The sequence below is a fragment of the Phyllostomus hastatus genome, unplaced genomic scaffold (assembly GCF_019186645.2).
Source record: "Phyllostomus hastatus isolate PE091 unplaced genomic scaffold, TTU_PhHast_1.1 phas_scaffold_39, whole genome shotgun sequence".
NCBI classification, from domain to species: Eukaryota; Metazoa; Chordata; class Mammalia; order Chiroptera; family Phyllostomidae; genus Phyllostomus; species Phyllostomus hastatus.
The window spans coordinates 6,115,023-6,142,212 of NW_025334028.1; the positions used below are offsets into that span (position 1 = coordinate 6,115,023).

The 27,190-nt window shown below is 39.6% G+C and overlaps 1 protein-coding gene across 7 annotated transcripts; it reads left to right on the top strand.

Annotated features, from left to right (window-relative positions):
* Positions 1-2,110: 2,110 nt before the first annotated feature.
* On the top strand, positions 2,111-24,955 carry LOC123806845. Of its 7 annotated transcripts, none has more exons than XR_006783534.1 (5): positions 2,111-2,980; positions 3,378-3,613; positions 5,376-5,537; positions 23,614-23,659; positions 24,792-24,955. XR_006783534.1 is itself a non-coding variant. In XM_045820255.1 (4 exons), the coding sequence occupies exons 1-4, from the start codon at positions 2,601-2,603 to the stop codon at positions 24,799-24,801; spliced, it is 672 nt and encodes a 223-aa protein (XP_045676211.1). In that variant the 5' UTR covers positions 2,111-2,600; the 3' UTR covers positions 24,802-24,955. The 7 variants fall into 7 exon arrangements, 2 of the variants coding, with proteins under 2 accessions (XP_045676211.1, XP_045676212.1); XR_006783536.1 differs by having other exon boundaries at positions 5,395-5,537; XR_006783535.1 differs by lacking the exon at positions 5,376-5,537 and adding an exon at positions 15,184-15,283.
* Positions 24,956-27,190: the final 2,235 nt, after the last annotated feature.

Sequence of the window (27,190 nt, forward strand, 5' to 3'; positions counted from 1 at the left end):
AAGGATATAAAGCAGCCACACTGAGAATGGTAAGATGGTGAAAACAAAAGAAAACAGGCTTGCCTGACACCTACAAGTGGCAGTTGAGAATCTGTAGGAATATATCAGTAGCAGATGTCTCCCCTTAAAAGCAAGGAGTCTCAGCTGCACACTGGGCTTCCCAGCCCAAAGCACCAGTGCTTGGGAGAGGAATCCATATAATATGAGGTTGTGAGAATCAGAGATTTCATCCATCCAGGTGAGAAGGAAGGCTGTTGGAAACCCAGGCATCTTCTTAAAAGGCCAAGAAACAAATGCTTGCAGGTACTTACCTCGGGCAAGAGACGATGGCTTGTGGGAGCCAGAGACATACAGGAAGAAAGTGAGTGGTGTGGCTTTGGGGCAAGGGCTGATGGAACAGTCTCTAACTTCCCTGTGTTGAGTCCTCCTCCCCCATGGCCCCACAGACACTATGTTTTTTTTTTCTTTTAAACATTTTTTTTAATCCTTACCTGAGGATGTTTGTTGCTTTTAGAGAGAGAAGAAGGGTGGGGAGTGGGGAGAGAGAGATATGTCAATGTGAATGAGAAACATTAACCTAAGTATTTGCCCTGACCAGGAATCAAACCTGCAACCTTTCAGTGACAGGATGATGCTCCAGGCAACTGAGCCACTTGGCCAAGGTGACACCATTTTTTTTAGGTTAGGCTTTTTCCCCAGACAGGCATTAGCCTAGCAAGGTACACTAGCTCTACCCTACCAAACTAAAACATGACTAGAGTCAGAGTTCTTGTCAAGTTCAGGGGGTGCCAAAGACAGGTAGGGAAAAACTGAGTTGTGCAGCTTCAGGGTGAGGGCTGACTTCCTGCACAGTGGACAAGTGCCAACTTTCCTATATGGAGCCCTTTCTACCACACAGCCATTAGCCTGGCATACTACACGAGCTCCACCCTGACGTCTCCCTAAAGCCCCATCCTACCCAATTTGCACACCACCCGAGGCTCCCTCAATAGTAACAGCCTGGGCTTGCACTGCAGTCTGTCTAAAAAGAAAAACTTTTTAAAAAAGAGTTATTCCAATCAAGCTCAGTGGGTGAATCTGAGTTGCATGGCTTTAAGGGGAGGGCCATGCTCCCACATGGCTCATGGGCACCATCATTCCTGGGTTGAGACCTCATTCCATACAGCCAAATTTTTTCTATAGTTTATTTTTCTTTATTTTTATTGTTGACACTATTATACATGTCCCCATTTTGCCCCACTTTGCTCACCTCCACCCAGCCCCTACCCCTCCTTTCCCTCTGGCCATCACACTGTTGTCTGTATCTGTGGGTCCTGTATGTATGTTCTTTGACTAATCCCTTCACCTTCTTTCATCTAGTTCTCCCCTCCCCCCCTTTCACACAGCCAAATCTTAGTTTGCATTAGCCTTATGAACTCTACTTGCTCCACCCTGTCGAAATCCTGAGACCCCTGTGCCACCACTTGGGTCTGCAAGTTTCAGAACGGTGGCAGCTTGTCATTGTGTACCCAGAGTGGCTTCAGACCCAGCACTGAAACTGAGTTTGAACCTGTATTAACCTAGTGAACACCATTTGCCAGACCCTGGTTACTCTCTGAGAATCTCCCTCACAAAACTCTAGTACTGTCTGAGGCTCTTTTAGTGTCTGAGCCTTGTGGTCAGCTGTCAGGTGATGGGAGGTCTCAGAGTACCTTGGGTTTTTCATGCTGACCTACCCCAGACCTGGTACAGCTGGAAACCATAGTTGACTCACAGCTTGATCCCACCCACAAATAGATCTAGGCCCAGCACAGTCAACTTCCAACTGTGATTTGCTTTGTAGCTCCTAACAGGTAGACTAAGGCCAGTCACAGGTAAGGTGTGACGCTGGTCTGCCCTGCAGTTTGTCCCAAGAAGCCCTAGAACCAAGACACCTGGTGGAGGGCTTCAGATCACAACAGAGCACAACATACAATTAGCTCTGATAGAGGAACTCACAAGATAAAGATTTTAGATTTAGTTATAGTTGATAGGCTTAAGTGATTATTACAGGTGGAAAGGTATTGTTCCAAGGACTGTAATACGTGACCTATATGACTCTAGGAGGTCAACCAGCGAGACAAGAAACTCAACCTTTGTGCTCCAAGGGGTCTGCAAGCAGATGGTAAGCTATGGGGAAGGTATGTGAGCCAGTGTTCCAGGGAGGAAACGTCTGAGATGCAGACACAGAACTGTTGATCAGTAGGTAAAGAAATACTAAGAAACTTGCCTTAGACTGCAACCTTTATCTAATTAACCTTTTTCCAAATCCCTTACCTACAGTTTTCTTGTCTTTATAAAAAGGTATGCTTGAGATGAGATGTTAAGATGGTTTTTAGGGCACATAACCTACCGTCTTCTCAGATCCCCACTGTCTGAATAAAGTGTCCCAGCGCTCCGCCAGGGCATCCTCCCTGCCTCAGTTCTAATCTCAGAGCAGGCGCGGTAGCCTCAGCCTTCCTTGTTAGTCCCAGAGGGCTTCTCTGGAGTCCCACCGCCAGCCCCAGGCGCTTCCTCCCCGCGCACCCCGGCCCCAGGCCAGAGTCTCCTTAACCAGAGACTGCAGTGGCCACCTGAGCGTGATGAAAAGCAGCCGCGAACGGAAAGAACTGACAGGTCTCGATGGAGGGAGCCAGGTCTCCAGAGGAAGAGGAAAAGCTGAGGGAGCACCGAGGTTTGCTGTAGGCAGCGTGCGGGAGTTACGCGGGGAAGGGGAGGGCCGAGGGTGGCAGAGGAGGGGCGTGGTGCAAACTCTTGAGGTTTGCCCAAGGCCACAGCTTCGGAGTTGCCGCGAGGAAGTTGGTGGAGCCGCAGCGGTGGCGATTGGGGAAGAAAAAGGCCAAGCGGCGCCTGTGAGTGAGGACGGCGGGAGGCGACCGAGCTGGAGGAGAAAACCCTGGAGGCAGTCGCCGCTCTCCGCTGGGCTGAAAGGGAACGCGCCTTGTTGCGCCGCCTCCCCCAGGTTGGCCGCTCCGCGGTGTTGGTGGTGCCTCACTGCGGGCTGTGGACCGAGGGAGGTGGCGGGGGGTGGGGGCGGGGGGGGGCGGCACCAGCGCCAGTAACGGAGGGAGTCGCAGAGGGCGCGCCGGACCCTGGTGCCAGTGCTACCGCCCGCCTGCTTCTCGCGGCTGCGCCTTCCGGTCCCTGACAGACACTGGCAGGTCGTGCACCGAGGGTTAATATATGCCAGGAAACAGCACAGACTCCACGATGGGTAAATTGGCTTTTCCTTTCGGGCTGGGTGGGGGGTGGCAGCGGCGAGGGCAGCAGCGGGGTGGGGGTGGGGGGTCCCTGATGGTCTTAATCCGCTGCTGGCGAAGCCGCCATTTCTCTTCTTAACCCAGCTGCGGCTTCGGCAGGGCGGAGCGCGAGCGAGCGAGGCAGCGGCTAGCGTTGAGGGCGCGCAGGACCGGGTCGCAGCGTGTAAACGCGGCGAGTGTGCGTGTGCCTCTCACCGCCGGTTCGCCTGGTGGGTCTCCCGCGGGAGGGGTGCTGCGGAGCGTTTTCTTCCTTCCCCTCAAGGTGTTTCGTGTCGCCGTCTCGCTTCCTGTTTTTCAGCTGTCACGACCAGAGAAAGGACTTGCAGTCTTACCAGGTACCAAGCGCAGCCGGGTTAGAGGGATGGATGCGGGGACTGAGGAAGAAGGGAGGATCTGGTGTTCGGGCGCCGCCCTCACACGTCGCCACCGGCGCTTCGGTGCAACAGATCCTAAACTAGCACCTGTGGTCCCCTTAGAATTCTATATTTGGGTCTATTTCTTCACTAAACCCAATAGGTTTAATGACTGATTTTGACGGGTGAGTGGAGGAAATTCAGTTTTTTAAGGAAAGAATCATTCTCAGCCAGAAAGAACCTGACTTGATTATGAGTGTGAAAGAGTCGATGGGGTAAAGTGATAGGTGTTTTCTGAAAAACATGTATTTATTGTATTGGGGAAATAAAAGTTAATGTTAAGGTATTAAAATTAAATGAAAGGCCTGGGAAGAAATGACTAGCTGATTTACAACTCTAAGTGTGTTGTAAACCACTGTCTCTTCCCGATTTAGTTTTCTTTGGGGGAGGGAGTGGGTGCAAATAGTTGCCTTACTCTAGTGAGAGATAGTGCTTTTGATTTTGTAGGAAATGAAATCTTTGGATACTTGGATAACTCATTCTAATGTTAGTGGTTCTAGATATGCTGGTCCCTTTTTGTTACTTAAGTTGCTGCATGTAAAGTTTTTTAAAAATTATTGTACAGGTGGCACCTGTTTTCGGGGCGGGATCTCATAAAGGGCTGTTAACTATCAGATGACACTAGAAGTAAATATTTTTATATCTAATCACTTCACAGATAGGAGAGCAGGTTTCTAAACTGATAATTCTGTTAACTGGCTGGCATGAGTTACAGCTCAAGTTAACCCTAGGTCTCCTGATGTGTAAACCATTGTCCATGACATTAGGATATCAGATTAAACCCTATGGAATCTGCCTCTCTAACACATAATGAATTACACATATATAGGACTGGTCTATCATGGTTGTTTTCAATATGTGTTAGGATAAAACTTAATCATTATTGTGAGGGTGTTCCATTAAGTTTCATTATGTTGTGCTAGAAATGTCAGCCAGCAGCTCCAACCAGTGTGGCTTGGTCGCCTGGGTGTTGTCTCTCAAAGACAAAGGTTGTTGGCTGTGTCCAGGTCAGGACACTGTCAGGGCACGTGAGTTCAGTCCTGGTTGGGGCACGTACAAGAGGCAGCCTACCAATGTTTCTCTCACATGGATGTTTCTCTCTTTTTCCTCCCTTCCTCTCCAAAAATAAATAACATCTTTAAGAAAAGAAGAAATATCAGCCATCTTTTTTTATACTTTTAAATTTTTTCCCACATCTCTCAGAGTAGGTAAGGTAGGTTTAAACTGCTTTTTTTTGAGTCAGAGAATTGGAGAAACTGATTCTTTTTTTTTGTAGGTTTGCAGGAACATGCTTAGGCCTATTATATTTGTATCTTTGCATCAGTTGTAGACCAGAAATAGAGTACAATAGAACTCAGGTTGTTTTTTTAAGATTAAACTTTTTAATCTGCAGAAAAATTTATTGAAGAATTAATATGCCAATGTATTTGATTTTATGTATTTTGAAGATTATGGCCTGGAGGGTTTTTTTTCTTTTAACATAAAGTATTATGATTTGTATGAACTTTTAGGCTTGTATGAATTTAGGTTTGTCTGAATAATTTAAAGGCATTACTGAACATGGAAATTTTAATTTTATTGAGATAAATTCGTAAAACTTAATGAAGTTAAAACACCAAGTTTTATGCTAAAATGAATTTAGGAAACTACACTTAAAGTTTGAATTTTTTTTCTGTTTTTTGAGAGGGTTGGTGTTTTTATAGGTTCTTTAGTATTCATCAAAGACTCACCCCAGTAGCAGTGATCACAGACATGAAAAAATGTGAGACACCACAGATCCTTCACCACCAAATAAAATGTTGTGGAAATCTGATAATCCTGAAACAAATCTGGTGAAAGCACAAAGGTCAGTAAGGCCACAAATATGTATCTTCAGTTAGAGAGAGGACTGGTGTTGAGTAGCTTTGTTGTTGGAACTTTCACGTATATTTATTTTTAACAATTGCTCTCTATAAAATAATAGGTGGCAATAATATATCTGGCTTGTGGTCATTGTCATATGGTTATATTATGAAAATTTTATCAATTTATTTGGTTCCTGAACAAGTTACTGTAGAAATAATATGCTGACCCTGACCCGAGCATCTAAAAATGGACTCCAGCAGGTGATAATAAGAGAATGCATTTATTTATTAACAGTGAGAAAAATGCAGGACATTTTTCAAGGAAAGGAACTTTTCCGTATATTTCTGGATCTTATTAGTGTGTCTTTTATCCTGTGTTCATTCAAATATTCAGTTTTTTAAAAGTTAGCCTTATTTCTTTTGTATAATGTTGGTATCCTTCAGTTATCTTGCCTCCAGCTGTCTGTGGTAGGAGATTAAAAAAATAAAATAAACTCAATAACTTTTCAGACTTAATTTTCCCAAATTTACCAAAATATTAGATTGCCTGTCTAGAGCATGCATTGAAGAACAAAACAATTTCACTAAGATAGTTAAGACATCTATATTTTCCCCATTATAAGATCTTATATTATGTAATAGATATGTTTGTTATAAACATATAACACTGTGCTTTTTATAAGCTTCTAAGGAAACCCAGTAGAGTACCACGTGGCTTTCTGCATCTCATTGTCAAATAGTTTATTAATACTTTGCTTACTTTTATAAAATATTCTGTATCTTCTGGTTCTTTTTTTTGCCTGCTAGGATAGAAATCAATTTTACTCAATATGATTAAATATTGAGAAACATTGGTCTTCTCTGTACATAATTACTGAGTTGAGGAAATTAATAGTTAGGAGATTTCATTGAGATGCAATAGAAAATATAGTTCTCTTGAATATAGCAATAGTTTTGTACTACCTATGTGGATAAACCAGACTTTTGTTTGAAAGTAATAGAAGGTGGGTTTGGCTATTAAAGTATTAGAAGTTCTTTTATGGCAAAATTACTTACACTATTAATACTTTCAGTTTTGTGAGTTAATTTTCCAAAGCGTTGTGTATGTCAGAATGATATGTTATCAGTTACTCTTCTATAGCAGTTTTCATTTCAAACTGAAACTCTTGGAAGGCATGTATTATTTGTACTGTACTGTGCTTTATGTTTAAAATATGGTGATTGTGACAAAATACAATGTGACACATCATCTCCTTATAGATAAGTATCTTAGGCTTGCATTCAGTGATTATGATCTGGTTAATGTATCATCTATCCTCAGATTCAGGAAGAGGTCAGTTTAGGTGCTCTGGGGAACTTGATGTACACGTATAGCAAATTGTGCCTGATACATTCTTTATAGGTGAAATAATCTCAGGAACATTAAGCCACTGTTTGCCAACAATGGGGTGATATTCCTGGAAGTAAAAATAAGATGTGATCCTGCCCTTGAAACTATTCTTAAAGGCTTTAACTCTTGAGAGTTTGTGGTGTTGCTGCTTACTTTTTCTATACTCCTGTTTTCTTCATTTTGATTTTAATTTTACTTCCTGTGTGAACTGCAGATACCTCTTGTTGGCTTTTAGTTTCCTTTTTATTTTCCTTGCTTATGTTTCCTTAGCTCCATTTATAAAAAACTTCTTATTTTTCTGATCCAGTCAGTCATCTTCTGAGTTAGGTCTCTCACCTTCTAACATTTTAGCTGCTTGTCTGTCTTCCTGTGAAGCCTGGTAACTAATATTGTAACTCCACTCCTATTTGTACAATCTCTAATATACCTGGCTGCCATATCTCTTTACACTTTGTAGGAAAATGACTAGCATAAAATAGGAGATCTCCATTCTGGAGTTCAAAGTGCATCTTTGATGTTAATTCTTTTTTTTTAAGATATAAAGTAGTAATTCTTTCCTCATGTAATACTTAGATATTTAGCAATTATACTTGGACTCTAGGTGTTATCTTTTATTGCTAAATGTGTTTGAAACTAAGCTTTTAAAAGTGAGTATGTCTAATTTTATTACAGGCATTTATATTTCTTTAGATTTTTATCTTTAAATATGAATCACAATATACATAAACATTCACATATATAAAGTCAAAGCCATTATCCAAAGGCAGATGCAAGCAACCTGGATTATCTATACTCTCAGCATGCATAAGTAACAATGTAAGAATAGGTTACTATTTTATTTATTGAACTAATCTCCAATTTGTTATTATCTTAGAATTTTTTAAAAATCTAATAACTTTGGTAAAATGTCTAATTTAAGAGCTTATGTGCTATGATTTGTAATTGGCATTTTACAAAACAAGTTAAACAAATGTAAAACTTGTATGATAAGTTTGTTTTTTTCCAGTAATTACAAGATTTTTTTCATGGCACCTTGGATTTCCTTGAAAAGTGGCAGTTTGGAAGAAATGTACAAAAAGGACTTTAAGGTTTACAATAAAAAGTTAGTGGAAAATGAGAAGGATTGTCATTCCCAGAAAGCTAGACATTTTATCCTTTAGGATATTTTTTAAGATTTTTATTTATTTATTTTTTTAGAGAGAGGGGAAGAGAGGGCAAAAGAGGGAGAGAAATATCGATGTGTGGGAGATACATCAATCGGTTGCCTCTTGCATAGGTTGCCTCTTGCATACCCCCAACTGGGACCTGGCCTGCAATCCAGGTATGTGCCCTGAATGGGAATTGAACCAGTGACCTCTCAGTTCTCAGGCAGGCTCTCAATTCACTGAGCCACACCAGCCAGGGCTCCTTTAGGATTTATTAAAGGGAAGGTAGGTTATCTATTGTAATTTAAGGAGAAATAAATTATTTTTCTATATTCTGTGATCTCTCTGCAAATCATACAGTCTTTTGTTTAAAAATAACCAGAAGCCAGAATCTTAAGGTACAATTATTAGATTTGTTTTTTATAACTGAGACATGTTTTTAAAGGTGCAGCCGACATCCAAACCTCAGAAGAGTGAACACATAATATAGGACGAGTTTGTACTTTTATTGAATTAATAAAACTATATGGTTTAAATGTTTTTTTTTGTTTTTGATTATTTTTGAGGAGTAGCTCTAATGATTATTTTACCAAGTAACTTTAAATTTAAGAATGATGATAATAGTACAAATGAGTTTAGGAATGAAGGGTATGTTTACAGGGATTCTATAAAGCTGTTCCACAAAACTTCAGCTTCTTGAAGCTTATTTATTTTTTTCATCTCCCCTCTCAGAATTAACTGTAAGAAACTTACAAGACATATTTGGAATACTTGTTAGAAACATCTTTTTAAGAGAGAGAGTTTAGCTTAGTCAGGTAATTAAAAATATTCTTTATTGGTTCTCTGATTTGTGGGACTTTAGTGAATTTGCATAGCTCTTTGGTTATCATTCGGATACATTTTGAGTACAAAGGAAAACTGCTGGTGGTGGTTTGGTTACCATTGTTTCTAAAGATTTTAAAGTTTTTAGCTGTACAGTGAAAGTTTTTATCTTGTTTTGTCATTTAGCCATATAGAAATTTAGAAATATATTTTTATCTAATTTTCAAACAAAGATTACTATAATTAACATTTGAAGGAATTGTTCAATTGACCATTTGAAGATAATTGGTTTTTTATAGCTTTTTAAGTATAATTTAATATGTTTGAATCTTTCTATGTTGGGTAATAGACTGTGGTATGTGTACCATGTAGCCTTATGGATAGTTAATCTAATAACAAGTTTTTGAATAAAATGAAATATACTTTGTATTTGTAATGTTAAAGAATGCTATGAAAATGAAGTTTCATTTGATCCTCATTCTGATCTTGTAAGATAGATAGAACAGATAAATCCTTGTTTTACAAATGAAGGAAATTTTACTTATATAAAATTGAACTGTGACACCTGAGGCTAGAAATTAGTCCCCTCTGGTAAATTGTCTGGTATATGCTGTCAGAGATGAAAATTTAGGCAATAGAAAGCTTATTTGGTGGATATTTACTATAGCACAAATTACAGTAGTTATAAAGGTGATTTTGCTTGTGTTCTCAATGCTTGTACCCAATTTCTTCCAGTGGTTACATCTTCACCTAATTATAGTCCAGTATCAAAGCCAGGGCATTGATATTGATACATTGTATGTGTTGTTGTAAACTAAGTTATCACTTAGTCAGGGTTTTACTTTTTTTAATATTGATTTTAGGGAGAGAGGAAGAGAGAAAGAGAAAGAAACAAACATTGATTTGTCTACTTATACATTCATTGGCTGATTCTTGTATGTGCCTGGATTGGGGATCAAACCCAGAACCTTGGCATATCATGATGATGATCGAACCAACTGAGCTACCTTGTCAGGGTCAGAGTTTTACCTTTTTTTTTAAGATTTTATTTATTTTTAGAGAAATGGGAAGGGCGGGAGAAAGAGAGAGAGAGAAACATCGATGTGTTGGTGGTTGCCTCTTGCATGCCCCCAATTGGGGATCTGGCCTATAACCCAGGCATGTGCCCTGACCAGGAATCAAACCCATGACCCTTTGGTTTGCAGGCTGACACTCAACCCACTGTGCCACATCAGCCAAGGCTAAAAATAACTTTTAATGTGAAAGCTTGCCAAAATTTTTACTACGAGGATGCTATTTTTCTCGTTAAGTTCTCACATTCCAAAACATGTTTTCAAAGCAACTTGGAAATTTTATACAGAATCTGAAATTTATTAAAAGTTGGATTTGAGTACTATTGCCTAATGTTAAGTATTTTTCTGTCTAATGAAGATCGGAGATAAGTATTACCTATTTTTATTGGTTCATGCTCTGTAGGAAATAGTAACCTTGGCATATATGTTTGCATTGGATTTCCATAGATTAAAAACCACAGGAAACAGGTATTCCATTTCAAGAGGAACATTGAGATCCGCATATTAGCAAACTTAATATTTTTGTTCTTTATTATTTTTTCTTAATTTCAGAAAAAATACATGCTCTAAATATCTGCATGTGTTGGAACACAAATTATTTTTATTTGCCTTATTCATTACATTTTTAACACTTTATTTTTAAAGAGATGGTTATGTATTGCTTATGATGTGATGGTATTCCTATTTCACAATTAGAAAATATTTTGATATTTCACAATCAAAATATTTTGGAATGGTTTACTTTGATCTTTAAGGCAGTTAATTGAACTGCATATTAGGAAGATGTATTTAAAGTTCTTAGTGTAATATACTTAGGATTTTGGGTCCATAATTCACAGAAAATTTATGTACTCTAGATTATCTCTGTTAAACATCTGTTTGTCTTACTCTGTTGTGTAGAATTATTTTGGGGTATGTAGTGCATTATTTTGTCGGGATGGTGGAAAGACTGAGGATAGCAATGAGCTCGAGCATCCTTACAGGGATTCTTTAACTGGGACCACATCTGTAACTGAACTCTTTCTTCCTTCCTCCTTCCCTGTTTTTTCCTTTTTTCTTTTTTAACCTTCTTGCTTATTCCTTTTTACATTGTTTTTCCATTATCTCACTTGAACCTCACACAGGTTTTCTTTGTGATCTGTTTTCTGAAAAAGAAGAAAAGTTCAGAAGTCCAGAAAAGTATTCATTGTCACACAGTGAGTGGTGGAGCAAGGACTTGAACCTGAGTCTTCAGATTCCAAATTCAGGATTCCTACCCTACAGGGTAGGGTTAAGGCCTAAGATTAGGTGAAGAGGGTCGTGTTTCTGCTGGCAAATTGGGTGGCACAAAGAGAAGTCTTGAGGGGTAGGGTGCTGGGGATGAACCAGACCGAGGAAGAATCCTGAAATTTAATAGGCAGGACAGCGGAAGGCAGCAAAGCCCCAGGAAGGGAAGAGGTAAGTGGAGCCTGACCAGTGAGGGAGGTGCTTGGGGCCTGACTGCTGGTCTGAATCTTCCTCCCAGCCTGGCCTCTCTGCTCAGGGAAGGAGAAAGGGTCCTGTCGCTGAGCATCTTCTTTCATTTTGGGATTGTCATCATCATTCCAGTCCTTCAGTGGATAGGGAGACTGAGTCACAGGAGGCCTGAGCTGACAGGGAATCAGTTCTGCAAATTTGCAACTGGATTTGCCTTTTCTCCCAGTGCCGGTCCTTATACGCTGAGTCCAGTGCAGCTGGCTGAGACCAGGGCACCACAGTCCCTTCTCTGCTCGCGCCATTTCAACAGTGATTGTGCACGCTTAGTGACTATTGAGCAGTAATCAAGGGAGCTGTCCCTGGAAAAGAGGGATAGTCATGACAAGCACTGGAGGACTGCAGCTGCTGCTGGGCCCCATGGTCTACTGTAGAGCGCCCTCCCCAGGCTGCAGTCCCCCCAGTGCCGTCACTGAGATGTAGGCCACAGGTGCAGGGCACAAGCCTTGCATTCCTGCACCTGTACAGACCAAGAGCCTCTGACCTGTGTTGGTGAGCGCACTCTCTCTATTCGTGGCCTTTGGTCCCTTCTGGGGTTGCCCCCCCCCCCCCAGTTGGCTGGAATGTGTGCAGACTCCTCCTTTCCTCTTTGGCTGACATTCCACCTTGTCACCACCGTCAGTCCGTCAGTCCGAGAGGCAGGTGGAGGCAGGTGGAGCAGAAGGTGACACTCAGGGAACTCTAAGCCTGCTGGGCTTCAGACATCCTGACTAGCTGCTTGCAGTTTGCAGCGGATCCTGGATTGTAATCTCCATCTCCCAGTTGGTCAAAGAGGTGGCGGCCCCTTGTTCTCCCTCAAGCCTTTCAGGGCCACCTTCAGGTCCTTCCTCTTGCTGCTGCCCCAGGTAAACAACCCTCTCTCCATGAGCACTCCTGTCCTTGGCACTTTTGGGGAGCCTTCAGGCCTGCGGGAGCAGGGGAACCAGGAGGCCATTCCTGTCGCTCTTTACCCAGCTGCCCTGGTGCCAGAGCCTGGGCTCCAGGAAATGGGCCTTCTCGGAGACCCCTCTGGCTCAGTAGACTCATTGTTGCTTTATCAGGGTTTTAAACATTTGCCTTCAGTATTATATGAATAGGTATATATTAGTCTTATTTATCATGGGACCTTTAAATTACAAAGAATATTAAGGGTTAAGTTACAAAGCTGTACTTTGTAAAACTGTAAACCAACTTTAATTTTACATTTTCATGTAATTGTGTTCTGTCCTTGTGGTGGCTCATTCTTTAGACTCTGTCCTTTGATTTTCAGTCCTGTTGACGGGAGAGACCTGGTTCTTCTTGCTGACACATGTAAAGAATTACATATCAGCAAATCTAGTAGTATGTAATCAGTTTATTAGTGGTCCACTTCCATGGAAGAGAACAGGACTGGGTAGAGTAGAGGGTGAAAGGAAAAGTTTCAGAGCAAAGCAAGGTGAGAAAAGCAAGAGTAGCTGAAGGCCAGGGTGGCAAGCCCCTGGGCAGCCTGAGGCCAGGTGGCCAGAGGCCCTGTAGCCTGAGAGCCAAGAGCCCCCTGAGCCCCAGAGAGAGGGAGGGAGGGAGGGAGGGAGGGAGGGAGGGAGGGAGCGCGCGCGAGCACGCGTGAATCCTTTGTTCTCAGGACTTATATAGTTGGTGGGATAGGAGGGAAAAAGTTACATATTGATTAATGGGTAAATGTGGTGCCAGCATTCCTGGGGAAATGTGACTACCCAAATTTAGGGATGAATGAGGGTCTGTGTGCCCGAATTCTTATCTTGCTCCAGACTCCATTTGGTCATCCTGTTGTAAAACAAATACGTGACAGGAGGCAGTTAATTAAAATTAGAGCAATTTCCAAAGTTATTTATGGGCTCTTTCTTTGGGCACCGGGGACCCTCTCCCACATTCAGGCCTTGGGATGAAAGCACAGTATTAAGGCTTTCTTTCCCAGATAGTGGAAATGTTACATAGAATTTCAAGGACTTTTCCTTCCTTCTTGCTAGTATAGTGTTTCTTGTGATATTGAAACACCTGGCACTATTATCAGAACAGGCTTAGGACTGCTGAGTTAGCATGTGAGACTTGTCTCCCTCCTCCCTGCCTCGGTTTACTATATATTCCACCTAATTGGTAAAAAGCGTTTCCTGGCAACCAGGGTGATAAATGCTGGTCAGTGACAGTATTGCAGTCTCAGAGTTCTTCCTATGCTGTCTCCTGCTTCAGTCCCACTTATCTTTTTGGTTATTAGTCATGTTTCATATGATGGTCAGGCAATAGCTTTCTAAAATTTATTGCTAGCCTGAGTATTCCATGTCATCCTTAATGCTTGGGAAGTCATCCTCAATGGTTTTTCTTTTTCTCCTGTGTTTAGGACAAATTTTAGACCTCATTGCTCTTTTCTTAACTACTTCAGTATCCTTTTAAAAGATATATTGTCTCATTCTTTATGCATTGCTAAGTTTTAGGATATACATTTAAATATATTATTCTCTTCATTAACCCTTAAAGCCTGAACTTTATAAGTCTTCATTATGTTCTTTTGACAAAATAGTTTTCTAAATATCTGAGTTTTATTCCCTACACTTCCTCATATACTTATCTGGGAAATCTTCCTTTCTTCCTGTATATAGAGGACACTGAAGTGAGAAGAAAACACTTGTGTTCATGATGGACTGTGAGCATCTCAGTAGATATTTGCTTATAAATATAATTTGAAAATTTGAATAATTTAGAATCTCTGAGTCACCATTGCTAAGAGTCCCAATGTCTCTCTTTTCTCAACTGTTTTCTCCTCTCCCTATACTAGATGTAAAACTGTTACTGTTGGTAGTTTACTAATTATTAATAGTAGAGGAGAACAAAGGGAATTAGACATTGAGCTTAACCAACTGAAGAGCATAAGCCTGCTTGCTCAACCAGGGAGCTACAATTTCACACCCCAGGGGATTACAGCATTGCTCTGCCAAGGGAATTAACACTCCTCCTTTACTCTCTCTGGTAGGAGATTTTGGAGGGTACAGAGGGGGGTGCTTGACCATAGAGACCTATTAGTCTAACTAGGGTGTGTGAACCTTTCAAAAGTCAGTGAAACCTTGGAAAACTGGTCATTTTGAAAAAGCACCTGTCTGTGCCAAACCCAGAAGAACCAAGAAACATCTTCTCGTGTTGGCTTGCACTCACTCCTGCCCTCCCCCCAACCCTGCTCCCACTGTCACTCTTGGCTTAGTTACTTGTATTAGTTGGTTCCTATTCTCTTCTCAGGTTACATGTGACCATGTGGGCTTAGCAGCTACTGGGGCCATGGCAGGCTGTGTATACTCTAAAGGACTAAGCTTTAATATGAAGGAGAAACTCTGGACACTGGCTTCTGTTTTGGCCTTGCTGAGGACAAGGTTGTACTTTTTCCATGGCAGGACTGGTGGAGTTGGGAAGTTAGAAGCCCCGGAGCTAGGTTCTGTTTCCAACCAAATAAGCCACATCACAATCCCCTGTGCATAGGCTCTTGGAATAATTTCCTTGCGATCTTGTGGAAGAGCCTGATTTCCACTGACAACAGAACCACTTATCTAGTCCTAGAACATCAAATGCATCAAATTCTATTGTCCCTTTGTGTTTTCACAGCCAAACTGTACTCTCTCCACTCCTACCCTACTGTGTTTTTTGAAACCTTTTAATCTTTTAATATACCAGTTTTTTATTGTATGAGGTCTTCCTTGAATCTATTTCTGTTCCATCTCTTTTACAGTGAAATGTGATTATTTACCTAAATGGTTAGCCTGCTCTACTGTAAGCTCTTAAGAAGAAAGAAACTGTTTAGTTTTTATATCAGGACCTGACTTAAAAATGTAAGTGTTTCTCACCCTGACTAGTATGGCTCAGCTGGTTGGGTCTTGTCCCACAAAGCAAAAGGTCACCAGTTTGATTCCCCATCAGAGCATATGCCTGTGTCGCAGGATTGATCCCTGGTCAGGGTTTGTGCAACAGGCAACATGTTTCCTCTTTCACATCGATGTTTCTCCCTCTTTCTTTCTCCCTCCCTTCCTTGCTCTCTAAAAATAAAGAAAGGAAGGGAGGGAGGGAGGGAAAGAAAAGAGAGAGTTCCATAATGTTAAGTTAATGTCTTATATGCCATTTGACATATCTATTACATGTCAGAAACAGGTAAGTTGTCTCCTTCAGAGAATTAATTGTTTTAGTTGCAAGTTAAATTTTTACTATTCTAGAATTCCTAAAATGGTTGGATTAAAGTTGCTTTTGTACTATTTATGAAGGAAGCAAATAGATTTTTTAGACTTTTAGGAAACTATATAAACTTTTAAAAAAGGTGTACATAATTGGTATGTTAATTCTAACACATCACTACCAATCCTTTAAGTGGCCTTAATTGCTAGACTAGTATTATTTTATTATAATCCTATAAAATACTATGCATAATTTAAGTAACAAAATGACATTTAAAATTCTACAGCCTTTAACTAATTTTGACTGCTTTTCTACATGATTGTTTCTCAAATTCTCTTACATCCAAGGCCCACTATTAATTAGATTGTATAGTTTTACTTTCTATAGTAAATTAGCCAGAATAATATGTTGGCTTTGGATTTAGTCTTTTGGATTTTTTTGTTTTTTGCATGTCTGTTTTCCAAATATAACTCTATTTGTATAGTCAATCAGGTTTCTAGAAATTTTTTAAGTACATTTTATTGATTATACTGTTAACAATTGTCCCATTTGTTTTTCTGCCCATTATCCCCATCCACCCAGTACTGCCATTCACTCCAGCATTCCCCCCTTAGTTCATGTCCTTGGGTCGTACATATAAGTTATTGGACATTTACTATACTATTCTTAACCTCCCCCTGTTTTGTACCTACCATTTATGCTTCTTATTCTGTACATCTTCCCCCATTCTCCCTCTTCCCCCTCCCCACTGATATCCCTCCACGTGATCTCCATTTCTGTGATTCTGTTCCTATTCTATTTGCTTGTCTAGTTTATTTTTATTTTAGGTTCAGTTATTGATAGTTGGGAGTTTGTTGTCATTTTACTGTTCATACTTTGGATCTTCTTTTTCTTAGATAAGTCCCTTTAACATTTCATTTGTATGGGCTTGGTGATGATAAACTCCTTTAACTTGATCTTATCTGGGAAACACTTTATCTGACTTTCCATTCTAAATGATAGCTTTGCTGGATGGAATAATCTTGGATGTAGGTCCTTGCCTTTCATGACTTGGAATACTTCTTTCCAGCCCCTTCTTGCCTGCAAGGTCTCTTTTGAGAAATCAGCTGACAGTCTGATGGGAACTCCTTCATAGGTTACTATCTCCTTATCTCTTGCTGTTTCTAGGATTCTCTCTTTCATTTTTACCTTGGGTAATGTAATTATGATGTGCCTTGGTGTGTTCCTCCTTGGGTCCAACTTCTTTAGGACTCTCTGGGCTTCCTGAACTTCCTGTAAGTTTATTTCCTTTGCCAAATTGGGGAAGTTCTCCTTTATTATTTGTTCAAATATCTTTTCCACTTGTTGCTCTTCCTCTTCACCTTCTGGCACCCCTATGATTCAGATGTTGGAACATTTAAAAATGTCCTAGAGGTTCCTAAGCCTCTCCTCATTTTTTTGAATTCTTTTTCTTCATTTTTTCTGGTTGGATGTTTCTTTTTTCCTTCTGGTCCACACTGTTGATTTCGGTCCCAGTTTCCTTCCCATCACTATTGGTGGGACATTTTCCTTTATTTCACCTAGCATGGCCTTCATTTGTTCACCTAATTTGCAACCAAATTCAACCAATTCTGTGAGCATCCTGATTACCAGTGTTTTGAACTGTGCGTCTGATAGGTTGGCTACCTCTTCGTTGCTTAGTTGTATTTTTTCTGGAGTTTTGATATGTTCTTCTGTTTGGGCCATTTTTTTTTTTCTTTGTCTTGATGAGCCTGTTACTAGTGACGGGGTGGAGCCTTAGGAGTTCACCAGGGCGGAGCAACCCACATTGCTGCATTGTGCCACTGTCTGTGGGGAGGGGGTCCGAGAGCAAACATTGGCATTTGCTCAGCTCTCTGCAGGATTTCAGTCACTTCCCCCTCTTTCCACCAGCCAATTGGACTCTTCTGGTGCTGATTCCCAGGTGGGTTGGCTTGTGTATGTTCTAGGACTCTATGGGTGTCTCCAGCCAACTCTCCTGTGAGGCTGGGAGTTTTTCCTGCTGCAGCCTCAACCCCCACAGGTGTTTTCAATCAGTGGTTTGAGGCTTTGTTTATCTGCGCAGGAATGTGGGACTGCCTGCTCTACAACCCGCTGCCTCGCTGGGTGTGCCAGCTGCCACCTTGCCGTGTGTGAGTCCTCTCCACCCACTGGCCCATCTCAACCCCTCCTACTGGCCTGGATGAGTGTCTTCTTTAACTCTTTGGTTGTCGGACTTCCATACAGTTTGATTTTCTGTCAGTTCTGGTTATTTTTTGTTTTAAAATTTGTTGTTGTCCTTCTTTTGGTTGTGCAAGGAGGCTCAGTGAGTCTACCTATGCCTCCATCTTGGCTGGAAGTTCCAATGGTTGTATATACTAGCTCTAAGATGGTTTTTCAATATCTCTTGTCTGTTGAGTGTATTAGATGAGAATCTACCTGTCCCTCCTTACTATTCCATTAGATACTTAATGAATCTCTAAAGATATACAGGAAGGGGTAAAAGTAGGTTTACAGTTGTTCATATGGAAACAGACATGCAGGTTATGATTATTACAATGGTTTTATTAACTGTGTTTTGCACACTTAATAACTGTAAACCTACTTTTGCCTGTTTATTTTGATTTAACCATTATTGTATTTTTTCCATTACCATTTAGTCCCCTTATACACCTTCCCCTCAGTAATCACTACACTATTGTCCATGAGTCCTCTTTCCTTTTTGCTCAGTCCCTGTGTTACAGAACAAACAAGGGGGGCCTGGGACAATATACTATTATTGAAAGAAGGCCCCGGGTCCGTTATGTCCGCCGCCCTAGGAAAGACGTCTCTCAATGCCAGAGATTTGTGAAAAGGAAAGGAAATGTTTATTTAATGCTATACAGACTTCAAATAGTGACCTAATGTCTTCATCAAAAATCCCAAAGTCCCTTAAAACACCCACAAACACAGTCACAGTCCTTCCTTCCTTCCCCCTTTGCCCAGTCCAGAGTACCGTATCTCAGGAAAGGAAAACGAAGTCCATGGCTCAGACAGTCCTCTGGTTCTTAGTTAGTCCTCCATCTCGACTGGGAGACCTCCCTGGGTTCCCGGCAGCCTCGGCTGAGTCACCGGGATCTCTGCTAAAACCAGGTGGTGGTTCCCCTTCTAAAGCTGTGGGGGTCCCCACTCTGTCCAGGCCTCGTGGTTCTCTTTCTCCTAAAGCAGCACGGTTTTCCTCCTCAGGGCTGTGCATGGCTCTCCTTCCTAACGCACCACGGTTCTCCCTCCTAAAGCTGTGGGAGTCTCTACTCTGTCAAGGCCGCGTGGTTCTCTCTCCTAAAGCAGCACGGTTCTCCCTCAATGGCTGAGGTCCTCCCTATTCTGCTAAAGCTGCATGGTTCTCTCCTCTCAGGGCTGCGGGAAGGGGAGAGTCCCCACTCTGCCAAAGCCGCGTGGTTCTCTTTTCAATGGCCGCCAAGTCTGGATTTTAAATCCCCGTGGCCAATCTTCCTCTGCAGCCTCATTTCCGACTCCTCCCACACTCGGCTTCACATGCCGGAACTCGTATCCTTCCAGCTTTACTGGGCTGCCATCTTGAGTCTGGGCAGGTGTGGCCCCATGTCCTGGAGCCAATCTTCTCCGAGCTCCCACGCAGGCGCTGTAGCTTGGGGGGGATCTGCCCCAGTCACGTGTTGGTGGGGAAGTTACTTCCATTCCCCTGGCTCAGAGATGATCACAGCTATTTAACATATCTAAGCGACCAGCCAAAGACTATAGATATGTTAAATGACCACCCCAGAGAGTAGCTGCAAGGCTGTTGCTATGCAAAACAGATCTCAATGGCCCTGCTCCATTTGTCCCTTCCCCCAACCCACACCCTGGGTGGGGGGGGATGGAGACATCTTAAAATCTCCTGGACACCTTAAGTTCTGGACCCCATTTCAAATGCCTATTTGGGGTCCCCCCTCTTGGCTGCACCCTGTAACACCTGTACCCCCTCACCTTCTCCTCACCATCCTGTATTTTTAAGTTAGAGCTGTAAGAAAGGATATCATTTAGTACACAAAAGAAATTTAATGCAAAAATCTAAAGAAAGCAGGAGTAAATCATTCTCTTTTGAGAGCCCTTTTATATACAGAATATAGCTTACACTTTGGCTATAGCAGGTTTTAGAGTAGGTACTTTTCTGGAATGATTGAATGAAATTACTTATAAACAGCTGCCTATTCTTTCTCATCTCAAGGCTGCAATCTCACGACTGATCTTTTCTCTAGAAAGGTTCTCTTTTGCCAATATTGGTCACTTATCTCTAGAACTGTGCTATCTACTGTGGTAGCCACTACCCACATGACTATGTAATTGTAAATAAATTAAAATAAAACAAAATTAAGAATTCAGGTCCTTGACCTTCTCCAATTTCCAATGTGTAATAGCCACATGTACAGTAATTAGTGGCTACCATATTGGACAATGTAGTGGACAGTTATGCTCTGGAATATGGTCTAGTTTATGGCGTAGTCATACCACAGAAATTCTTGCTAACTTTCAAATCCTTGAATTACCTTGTAGAGTTGAATCAATAACACTGCCCACCCTGGCTGGCGTGGCTCAGTGTATTGAGCATGGGCTGCAAACCAGGCATCGCAGGTTCAATTCCCATTTGGGGCGCATGCCTGGGTTGCAGGCCATGACCCCCAGCAAATCTTAAAAAAAAATAGCACTGCCCTTAAAATCACTGAGGCTTGATTAAAGGCAAACTTAAGATGAATTTTGGTATATGATCTACCATATTACCTCAGTTGAAAGTACCACATTTTGCCATGTATAATGCATACGTTTTTGCCCAAATTGTTGAGGGAAAAATAAGGTTGGGCATTTTACATGGTTATTACTAATTCCATATCTATACAAATGTTTTTAATTTATTTATGCTTATGCATTAAAAGTGTAGCTCTAGAAAATGAAAATGATATCTGTATACAAAGTAATACCCTGGAATATGATAATTGGTTTTGTTTCTAGATATAAGTAAACAAAAATTTGAATTAAAAAATTAAAATGAGTCCCTGGCTGGTGTGGCTCAGTGGATTGAGTGCTGGCCTGTGAACCAAAGGGTCACCAGTTCAATTCCCAGTCAGGGCACATGCCTGGGTTGCATGCCAAGACTCCATTTGGGGGCATGCAAGAGGCAACCGATTGATGTTTCTCTCACACATCTGTGTTTGTCTCCCTCTATCCCTCCCTTTCCCTCTCTCTAAAAATAAATAAATAATTAATTAAAATGAAAGATTTTTTTCTTGAAAGTTTGGGACAAAAACGTGGGTGTGCATTATACAAGGGAGTGCATTGTACGTGGCAAAATATGGTAATGAGAAACTTGCAACCTATTTTTAATGCCATTATTTTACACTGAAAACTGTAAAGATCTTCCAACAAATGGAAAAAAGTAAATACTAGTAATGATCCAGATATTTAAATTCATGTTTTAAAACTTCATGTTTTTCCTACTAGAAGTTAGGGCAATGATGCGGTATGCATGACGCATTGGTTGAATTAATGGAAGCAGCACACTATTGTTTCATGGCCTCTCTATAATACACAGCCATTGCTTTTGATTTCTCAGTGGAGTTGACCAAAATAGTGTTGAATTTTTTTCTTCATAGTAGCCATTCAGACATTTGAAGACTGCCGTGGGTCAGCTTTTAAGTCTGCTTTCTTTTAGGCTAAACATCCTGTGGACAGTCAAGTGTCCTTGCTTTATTAGGCTTAACCAAAAGAGGTCCTACCAGTGCTGCATAAATCCCCATTTGTTTTTGCAGTGATGAAGCCCTAACTTGTATGATTTTGTTTTACAGTCCATTTGTTTTATAGTTAATTTTAACTTAGATTAAAATTAATAGAAACTGAGTTTACTTTTCAGTTTTTTATTATGCTCTGGAGAGTTATTTGAACTAGATACACTGGAATTGTTCCAAAACTAGGGTTAGGAATCACCATTCCAAAATAACTGTACTGAGGTGCCTAATAAGTCAGTTAAGGGAAAGGTGTCTATCTTGTTCAGAGAAAGACGTTTCCAGCAAGTGAGCCAAGAGTTCACCAGTAGCTATCACCATCTTGTGTTAGGGAAAGAGAGGGAAAGATCCAGAGAGAAAGTATGTGTGTGTCTGTGTAAAGGAAAGGGGGAGGGAAAGAGAGAAAGTACCTATGGTAGGCAAGTATAATCACTACTAGGATACTATACATTTATTTTCTTATGTCCATATGAAAGGTGGTTTGTGTGTTGGGTTCTGGTTACATCCTAGACCACTGTTTCTAACACTATTTCATGCTACCCAGTTCTGACTTTAGTTTACTCATCTCTAGTTAGGTATACTAGGCTTCTCTGGTTGAGGCCCACTTTAAAAGTTTACTGAACTATTATTAATTCTTATGATGATGACTCATAAAATAAATGCTTTCTTTTTCATGAAGCATCTTTCCTAATAGATTAATGGAATTCTTTTTTTATTAGCATTTGCTATATGCCAGGCACTGTTTTAGGACTTGAGATACACTGATCAACAAGACAGAGGAAACCTATGACTTAAAATATATCATTTCATTCTAGATGGGGCCTGAGAACTTAAGTATAATCAGTTGATCTTAACTTTTTCTATGTATTAACTTTGATAAGGGGCTCAAATGATAAATGGGACATTAATTTTTGAGATATAGTAATGAATAATCCCTATCATAAAAAACAAGTCTTCACATATCTTTTAGAAGTGCATTAACTGTTCGACTGCTAAACAATTTTAAAAAATCTTTGGTGTTGGTTAGGATTTTTGCAAAATGGACAATTTTGTGCATTTTTGGTATAGATGCAAATTGTTATCAGATTTTCTAGAAATATGGTAAAAAAATGTATCACATTTAAAAAGTACATACTTCTTTGTTCCATCTGTTATTTATTTCACAAGGTCTGTCCAGTAATGTCACTTTATTCATTTTCTAAGCCTGTCCATCATGCTATTTTCAGACCAATGTTAATGGAAAACAGTCTCTGAAAATATTGGGGAACATAGTAGCCAACAAATTTGTCTTTATACCTAAAATTTGTAAAAGCATTGGACATCACATTATTATTACCACCATGGTGTTTTATGTTCAGTATACTATTTAAAACCCTGTTTTGGGCGTTTAGTGAGGGTTTTTTTTTATAAGAAAGGTTTAAGTAAGAATACACTAGATCAGGACACTTGTATTATAATTTGAAATATCTCCACACATTTCATAATTAAGTAGACTATAATTATATTGAATAATTAGTTGAATGTTTCCAAATTTAGCCCTGATTTCTAGAAAGGAAACAGTTATAATTAAAGAATTACATATTATTTTTTATTTGTTTCTCAAATCAAAGATTCTCTGAAATTGTTTTGTCCACATCAATAAAGAAATGTTTCAGGTATAATATAGACAGAAAAATAGTTTTACTTTTTTTGTTCAGTAGTATTTTCACATGACCTTATGATAATACCACTTTCATCATTTTAGGTTGAAAGATTAATAACATAGAACATATGTTAAGATTTTAATTTTCTAAAAGTATAAGAATAGAAAGCTCCTTTTAAGGAAAAATCCATTAAAGTACAAAAACTAAACTTTTATAAAGGGCAGTTTTTCTAAAAATTGCAGAGTAATGCATTCAGTGTAAAATGTGACTTATATGAACATCTTTGAACCAATGGGATCAAACATCACTTTTCTAAGTTATGTTTATTCAATACACTGATATTAATTGAATTCTTCATTAGATTAATCTAAGTAGTATTACATATATATGTTCTCTTAACTAACAATGAAAATGAATAGGAATTGATTTTATTTATGTGATTGTTCTATTTACACAATCCCCAAATTAGGTCTAGTCTCTACAACTATTTAAAGGACACATTTTATAAGCTATTTATTATTCTATAATAATATTTCTTGTTTAACTTCAGTACTACAAATAATATTTGACCTATTTCAGATGCTGCAGGAGTTTCAAAGAACTCTAACGAGAGAACTAAAAAAAGGTATGTTGCCAAATATATTAAGTAAGTTTATATAACATTGATTTCTGAAACTGTGAGTGGTAAATTACATTTTTTTTCCATGTTTGGGTACCAGATCACATGTACTGCATTAAATATTTTCTTATACATAGTGAGTAAAATATGTGAAGGCATGAACATTCATAAGTATACACTTATTTGCATTTATTCATCATATTCCATAGCTTTTTTAAAATCCCAAAAGTCTATGAATCTCTTCATTTCTGGCTATCTCCTTCCTTTCCTCTACTCTGCCTATGGAACTGTCAACCTGTACACTGAAACTCTTGTCGGAAAAGTGGGCCTCATCCACTTCTCATGTTTTTGCTAGTGATATAAGGCCAAATAACCAGACTCACCTAGTAATACTTAGTCAAGCAATTATAGTTCATACGGCTGTCACTGAAGGGTGACATTTAAATCTCTAGTCATTGACTTTGGTTTACATTTACCCTCAGGAAAAACTCCAAACTCCATTGCATGGAGTAAAAACACCAAAATCTATTTAGTTCCTGCCAAATAGTTCAGACTTATCTCTAGATGCTACTTAGTACCCTGCTGTGCCCCTTTGCTCTGGCATCTAGCCAAACTAGACTACTAATTCCACAGATGTTCTCTCCCACCTTGGCCTGCTTCATTTGTCTATCTGGAATACTCTTTCCTCATCCTTTGGGTATCTACTTACATACAATCTCCACCAAAAGGCTGACAATATTGACGCAAAACTGGGATGCTCCTTCTTTGTGCTCCAATATTAACAGTGCCCTGTTAATATTTGTTGTGGTATATATTACTCTGAGTGGAAAGTGCCTGTTCATCTGTCTTAATAGTACATGATTGTTCAGGGGTGAACTGTGTCATCTTCACCTTGTAACTCCAGTGCTTATATAACAGTAGAGCATGGTTGTTGAATCAGTGAACAAAAAACAAGAAAACTAGAAGCTCTGATACTTACCCCCAATAGCAATTAATTCAGTGTGCAAACATGGACAAATTATACTTCATAGTAATCTTGTGTATGTGTGTTATAGTCATATATGGATGCTTTTATTCTTTTTAACACATAATACTTATTTGTATTTTAGATTAAGAATATAATTCTTTTTATTTTCAGATGCTGCTGAATTTGAATCTGAATACTATAGATCTCATATCAAGACCTACTTTTGAAGACATCACATGAATGTGCAAAGATTTTGGAGAGAAAAATAGTAATTTATTTACTAGACTGTTTACATGATGTCTTAATTGTTTTCCATTAAACTCATGATATATGAAGTCTTTATTAATGAAAAATATATGTATATGATGAAAATTTTGTAGTATTTTAAACTGTGTTTCTTGGCGTCTAAGTTTTAGGCAGATTTTGTAAATGTCCTAAAAATTTAGACAGACATCGTTTTGATAACTGCTGGTGTGGCTACCATCAATTTTTGGAGGTATTACAATTGCTTTAATGCCATTACACTGATCACATGTAATTTTAAGCACTGATTCATAGATCTTTCCTCGTGGGGAAAGAAAAGTTTGCCTAAGGGTTTTCTGTTGATTTTTATTTATTTATTTATTGAAACAGTCTTAAAATTAGAGAAAGTTCCAAGTTTTAGTACAAAGAACTCTTTTCCCCTGAAATACTTGAGAGTAATTGCTGACATTATGCCACTATCCCTGATTCCTAAATTTAGTGTTTATTTCCTACCAGTGAGTACATTCCACTTGTCTACCAATAAAAAAATTAACACTAATACATCGTATTATTTAATCCTCATATTCTTTTCAAATTTTTCCACTTGTTTGTAGTATTTGTTACAGAAAAAAGATCCTGTTCAGATCCATAGATTACAATTATTTGTGTCTATTTGTCTCCTTCCTTCTGGAAGAGTTCCTTTGCTTTTCTTTGACTTTCATGGCCTTGAATCTTCTTATGAGTAAGTTCCAGTAATGTAGAATGTCTTGCAGTTAGGATTTTTCTGATGCTTCCTTATGATAAAATTCAGATCATATGTTTTTTGGAAGAGCATCACAGAAGTTGATGCAGACACTGGCCCGCAGTGTCCACGTGGTTATGGATAAACTGAGACATTTACACGGACTACAGAGTTTGGTGGAGGAAAAGGGGCAGCATGGCTTTTCTCTTAAGGCGAGCAAAAGCCATGGCCTCTACAATGACAGGCTTTTATTTCTCTCTGGGCACATTACACAATGGTCCTCCTTTACTATGCACAGGTTCGATTTAGGTGGTTACCTTTTATAGAAAACAAAGGAGCCAATGCTGCTAATCACATCACAGAAGAGTATTTGCAAATGAAAAGGCAAAAGTGGTTGAACCCACACTCATCCTTGGAAGGTTTAGCACGGATTTTAGGAAGTTACTTTGCAGTAAATGTCCTCAATTCAGGGTGAGAGAGTTTTTAGCAAGAGCAAGACTCAAATTGGCCTAGGCACATTGCAGGCCTGATTCCCCATGGGAGAACCTATTCCTGGGCGTGGGTCCTGTGCATCTCCAAGTGGGAGCTGGGCCCATGCCACGCAGAATGGTCTCCTACAGAAGTGGTCTGTACTTTTCTCATTGCACCCTGTGATGTCACCTCCAACTTTGATTTGTGCCATTCTTGGTGAGGTTAATATTGATTCCTGAGGGTAATATCTACCAGTTTTGTCCTCTGTAATGTTACCTTGTTACTTTACAATCAATTACTGTTTTATAGGGAAATACTTTAGGACTCTGGAAATATCTCATCATTAAACTTTGGATTTATTTATCAATATGGATTTATGGTTTATTTTATTCCATGGGTTATAATTTCTTAAAGTTATTTTTAATATTTATTTTTCATTTAGAAGTATTCTGTATTGTCACTTTCAGACTTATGGAAATTTACAGGAATAGTAGAATTCCTGCATACCATTCCCCAAATGTTAACATTTTACTATATTTGCTGTATACTTCCTTCTTTCTTTTCAGATAACTATAAATGTAGGTCTGTAATATATATATAAATTTGTAAGAGGCAGACATGATGCCTCCTTACTCCTAAATACTTTAGCATGCATTTCCTAAGAAAAAGGAATTATAAAACTAGAGTATAATTATCAAAATCAAGATTAAAATGATTTATTAATATTTTATCTCAGATCTTACTCAGATATTCCCTGTTGTCTCAATAATAATGTTTATAGTCAAAGAAAATCTAAGATTATGTGTTCAGTTGTCTTGTTTCTTTTTTTTTTACTGTTCTCTTTTTTTTTTTAATTATTGTTCAAGTACAGTTATCTGCATTGTCCCTCAACCACTCCACCCCACCCCAGCCATCCCCACCTCCCTCCCCTGGCCCCACCATCCTTGGTCTTGTCCATATGTCCTTTGTAGTTCCTGAAACCCCTCTTACTTTTCCCCCCATTATCCCCTCCAACCTTTCCTCTGGTTACTGTCAGTTTGTTCTCAATTTCAATGTCTTTGGTTGTGAGGCAGGAGGTAGTCAGGAAGGAAGCTCCCGAGGCCCCGCAGGGCTG

Excerpts from the sequence above, each read along its gene's own strand:
- LOC123806845 (XM_045820255.1), top strand. The coding sequence starts at position 2,601 with ATGAAAAGCAGCCGCGAACGGAAAGAACTGACAGGTCTCGATGGAGGG. Across the intron at positions 2,981-3,377 it reads TGTTGCGCCGCCTCCCCCAG|GGCGGAGCGCGAGCGAGCGA; the intron begins GTTGGCCGCTCC and ends CGGCTTCGGCAG. Across the intron at positions 3,614-23,613 it reads AGGACTTGCAGTCTTACCAG|ATGCTGCAGGAGTTTCAAAG; the intron begins GTACCAAGCGCA and ends GACCTATTTCAG.